This window comes from Cynara cardunculus (genome assembly GCF_001531365.2).
Source record: "Cynara cardunculus var. scolymus isolate 2C chromosome LG 2, CcrdV1, whole genome shotgun sequence".
Lineage (NCBI taxonomy): Eukaryota > Viridiplantae > Streptophyta > Magnoliopsida > Asterales > Asteraceae > Cynara > Cynara cardunculus.
In genome coordinates, this window is record NC_037529.1 from 42822584 (window position 1) to 42827937 (window position 5354).

A 5354-nucleotide genomic window follows, 5' to 3' on the forward strand; every position below is an offset into this window, starting at 1 on the left:
AGGCCTATTTATACTACTAATATAAATATGGAGATTGCTATCTATGAAAGATATATCGCAAATCTCTTTATGAAAGAAAGCAATCTAGAAATATGGAAATTAAATAAAGCTAAGTAAGGAAATGAGAATCCATTTGTTGATTTGCCATCTCCAGCTGTCTTCTTGAGGACGTGTGCAACCATGAGTCTTGTGGTCTTCTTGAATGAATACCTCTGGTTGAACTGTTGTAGCAAATTCTAAGTGTTGGTAACCAGAGGGTTTATGGAGATGCGCAGTTTATCGCACCTATGGACCTTCATCGCATCTCTAGTTGTATAGGGCACTTAGACTTTTTCCTTGTGAGCCTTCCATCGGCCTTCTGCTCTTTCACACTTGTATGTTTTTCATTACTTTTACAAGTACGAGTGATGGGGTCTAACAATCTCCCCCTAAGTAATGAAAAAACAAACAATGACTAGTCTATGAACAAATGAAAGAATAATGAAAGACAAAGGCTAGTCTAGAAAAACATCCTTTTGCCAAAAAAATTCATTGGACTAAAGAGTTGGATGATTTCTTACAAAAATGAAAGAAATTAAATTACATAATGGAAATAATTTAATCATGGTCTCATCTTGATATTTTCCAAAATGCATCATTAGTCCTCTGAAATGAACTAATATGGAGATACCATGGATGAGCTTTTGTCCTTCCTTCATTGACACATGCGATCTGCCCAGCCTCTCTCAAATAACTGTCTGAAACCATTCAAGTGTATTAGTTGAATACTTGAAGGCCTCAGTCAGTCTGAAGAATTTCTTAACTCCATACTCATTCTTGAAAACCAAGCCGAGTTCTGGTTGAGCTAGGACTGATGCTTAGCGCTTATCCTGTAAGCCTGGAAAATCTTTAATCAGAGTTTTGCAGGAGAGTCTTTCAATACCTAGTTTAAGAGCGATTTGGAAGTCACACTTTGCTCTGAACTTGACCAGGATTCCCATCGTCTCTACTATCACTCTGTTGGCCATCCCGTACCTTATCCCTTGGTCCTGTCGCTGAGCTGTATGGCCATAGAGATCGATCAAGTGCCATGGGTTGAGATTTATTAGATCATTGTCATTGAAGACGCTGATTATCCCATGTGCACGTTCCACGGTATACTCGATATATTTGATAGCTCGATTGGCAAAGGTTCTCCTCTTAATGTCGAGGACAGTCTTGATTCCATCGTTTGAGAATTTGTGGTGGAGATGTCATATGTCTCACGAATCTATGACGAAGCAGGTCCATCGACTCAGGAGATAGGTTGGGAGGATTAAGGAGCAGCTGTTCATCGCGGTCATGGTAGAGATATTGATGAATATTCTCCATCATGACGGGTTCCTTTCGAGGCATTGGTGGACGCCTCCTTAACGACTCAAAATTGGAGATGATTTCATCGGCTCTGCCTTGAGTTGGAGCTTGCCTCGATGAGGAAGGGACATCTGCTTGCACCTGTTGGGTTGGTTGGGTGATAGATTCTGGTGGAGGTATGGCTTCAGGTTGTGGTTGGTTCGTTGGGGTAATGGAGGGTTCTGGTTGAGGTGGTGATGGAGGAGGTGTTGGTGATGGGATTAAAGGTAAGGTTGTTTCTTGTTGAGGTGAAGGTGGGTTTTCGGATGATGAAGAACTCACTAAAATTGGTGAGAACTCATTGGTTGTGGGTAGAGGTTCTTGGGTGCAAGAAGAGGGAATATGTACATTTTGTACATCTTCAGAGGGTCGAGCCCCTAGTTCTCTTGCTTGAGTTCCTTGGGTTCCTTGGGTTTGCTGGGTTTGTTGAATCTGTGGTGGTGGAGGTGGTGGTGCAGCAGTTTCAATCGATGCTGGAGCCGAGTTCTCCCCCCTCATGAGGACCAAGACCATGATCATCTTGGTTTGGGTCGTCATGCCTCAGCCTCTTAAGGGGGCGGCTCATAGAGGAGGAGGCCCTGCTCCTCTTTTTCATCATCTTGAAAGAAGCAAGATACTTCCTCAGTGCCTTCCTTCTTCGAATTTTCTCCATTATTAGGAGGAGGGAGTTGGTGCACGCTTGTTGTGGGTGGGGTGGCGATTGAAGTGTTTAGGGAGTTTATTTGATTGGTGAGGGAGGCCATGGCTTCATCGGTCGCATAAATCTGGGTCGTTGGGGTTGCAAGGGTGGAAATGATGGTCTGGTTTCTGGTGGATGAGAGGGTGGAAAGGAAGTTATGTTGTTGGACCATCAACTGTTGAAATATTTGAAGGCGGGTGGTGTTGTCCCTCGATTTAGCCTCAAGGGACGCAAGTGATTGTTGAATCGATGAAAGGTCTATCGATGGAATGGATTCAGCAATCCCTGGCAAGTTGAGTTTAAGGTCATCCAAGGACCGTTGAATTGAATCAGCAAAGGCTTGGAACTCAGCCTTTGTGACCAAGTCCGCTATTGGTGGGGTAACCCCTACAACAACAGATGTTGTAAGTTGAACCTCAGTCCTAGAGGCGCCTCCATCGATCTCTTGTGTGAAATGAGGCAAGGGAGGACTTCCAACACATCCTTGATAGCCCTCAAGCAAGGAACTATCTCATGATGTTGCTACATGAACTTCTTCTTCATCGGATTCAGAGTCCGATGAAGGGATGTAAATGTGTGTCCCCTTTCCTAGATCAAGTATCAAAGGGGCTTGTACAGGAAAGGACGGTCGTTCTGAACGATCGATGGGAATTTCAAATTCAGAAGCAACACATGCTTCTATGTGAGAGCATAGTGGCGAGCCATGAGGCAAAGTGGCTCCTATTTCTTCATCACCCCCCTATTAGGAGAGAGGTGATGCATGGTGTGGTTCCTCGACTTGATCATCTCCGGAGGCCCAAAGAATGGCCTCTGGATGGCTGGCTTGGTTTGGGTTTGGACTGGGTGGTCCTTGTTCAATACCTCTTTGGCCTTGATCGCCAGGGGTAGTGGATGTGGTTGCCCGGGGAATGGGTGATGGAATTGATGTGTGTATAGGGTCGAGGGATGTAAGAGGAGTGTCATCATCATCATCTTCATCATCTGATGAAGACAACTCCTCTTGAGATCCCTCGCTTGTGTCGGGGGGTGGCTCTATGTGCTTCGGGGTAGCTGGCCTCGGTTGCTGGGCCAACATGGAGCTCTCGTATGCCCTATAGAGGCAGTGGTGGCAGGTATCACACTGAGCATTGCCCTAGATAGTGGCTTCTCTACTGGGTAACCATCCTTGGAGATGGTTGGGCGATGGCCATTCATGATGTACTGTGGAGTGAATGGCTCATCTCTTGGCAAGTTGTGCATCTTCATCGCGTCCCTTATGAAAAGCGCAAGGAAACACTGGAAGAGCACCGATCAAAGTTGCTTTCTTGCGGCCACTAACTTCTTCTTCTTGACGACCGTTGCAAGAATCTCGTTGTAGATCAACAAGGCATAGTCCATGGCAAGGTTGAAGAATAGACCATACATGATGGTCATGATGTTGATGTTCCCCTGGTCCATACTTTCTAACTTGCAAGTGAAGGCGTGGTTAAGGATGGAGAAGAACATGTTCCACATTGGGGGCAAAAATTGCCTCTTGAAGTCTGAGGCGTTGCGCAAATCCCTGTTGTATCCCAACATCTTAATGAACCGTAAGATGTCAGAACTAGTTGGCGGTTCGGCATAGTGGACGATCCCAAGCTCCTGTCTTGTTGAGATAAACAACACCTTTGAGATTTTGGCACGGGAAATCTTGATGGAGCACACCATGTCATTTGGGACATCGATGTCTCCCATTATCCCACGGTTCTCCAGGTAGAACTCGTAGGTTGGCCAATACTGTTGGACGTATTTGACCGGCACCTCGTTGTCGGAGAGGGTGAGGGCCGGTTGTAGAATGCAGTTTTGGAAGAATTCTATGAGGATGGCAAACCTGTCCTCAAAAAGTTGTTGGCGGAGGTCGAGTGAGTGAATGTTTGGCTTGATGGGGAGGAAGACTATGGCACGGCTGTCGGCGCCGGTTGACTGGACATGACTGTCGTTGTTGTTTGACTCGTGGGAAGCGGATGACACCATTTTTGTTTTGAAGGTTCTTGAGAGTTGCATGTTCGTCTTTGCTTTGAAGGTTTTTGAGAGTTAATGTGTGCGTAAAGAGTGAAATGATGGGGACGATGGTTATTTATAGTGGGTTGGGAGGGGAAGGGTTGGGTTAAAAAATTATTTAAATAATAAAAGGTAATCATGGTTTTGGAAGACGTTTGGTGAAAAGATGGGGTTGGTTGTGATCGTGAGCCGTAAATTCTGCTCACGATCATAATGGCATAGGTGGATAGGGACACGTGTCATATGGGGTTGGGTTGAGTGAAATTGAAGGGTTTCTAGGGAACAACTATTGCAAGTTGTCAGGCGCTTGTGGAGGTAAAAGGCGTATGGGTTATTTAGAATATGTTTTATAAATAATTACTCTTATGGATAAACCTCAAGGATATCTAAAAAATTTAAAATTTAAAGTTCCACCGTTATTTGAATATTTTGAAAATTGTTTTCAATAACATATGGGTTTTATGAGAACAAGTGATTTGTCAGTGAACTAGAGAGGCTTTGGTTGGACATGATAATGGTGTTGGGGAACCAGAGGGTCTCTGGTTATGAGTCATGGACAATTTCATCATTCAATGTTTGGTTTTATGAAACAAAAGCTCTGGATAGACGAACCAGAGGCTATGGATAAGCATTTTAAACCCTTAGATGTAAGACATACCCTTTATGAAGGACAAGAGGGTCTCTGGTTGAATGCAAGGGATGAAATACTTCATTAATATAGCATTTTTGCAATCCATAGGCTCTGGATAGACGAACCAGAGGCTCTGGATGGGAAAATGCAAGATTAAAGAACCAAGGTATCGAACCAGAGGGTCTCTGGTTGAATGGAGATGAACAACCAGAGGGATGTTTGGCTCAATTTGGATCCTTAAAGATGAAAATGAGATACATGACTCCCCCTCAAATGATGTAAGGGGATGTGCAATGAGTAAAAATTCCCCCTAGAACTAATAAGAGAGGTGAATGAGATGACCAAAATCTCTGGTCTATACAACCAGAGGCTCTGGTTGTGAATGATAGTGCAAATGAGTATGAATGATGGTGGACATGATGGGTCTATTGAACCAGAGGGTCTCTGGTTCCAAAGACTTAAAATCTAGAAGCTCTGGTCTTTAGAACAAGAGGCTCTGGTTGAATGGATGGAATGATATGCATGGGAAATGTAGTGAAAAAGATAACTTATGAAGACCAAGGTGGACCAGAGGGGCTCTGGTCACAATGAACTTGTAAAGTAGAAGCTCTGGTCTTTGGAACCAGAGGCTATATTTGCAAAGAGACAAATGAC

The 5354-nt window shown here is 44.2% G+C and overlaps 1 protein-coding gene across 1 annotated transcript; it reads right to left on the reverse strand.

Annotated features, from left to right (window-relative positions):
- Nucleotides 1-1179: 1179 nt before the first annotated feature.
- LOC112506098 (formin-like protein 7) lies at nucleotides 1180-1908 on the reverse strand. Its single transcript, XM_025110127.1, has one exon. It carries the CDS (start codon nucleotides 1906-1908, stop codon nucleotides 1180-1182), a length of 729 nt encoding a protein of 242 aa, XP_024965895.1.
- Nucleotides 1909-5354: the final 3446 nt, after the last annotated feature.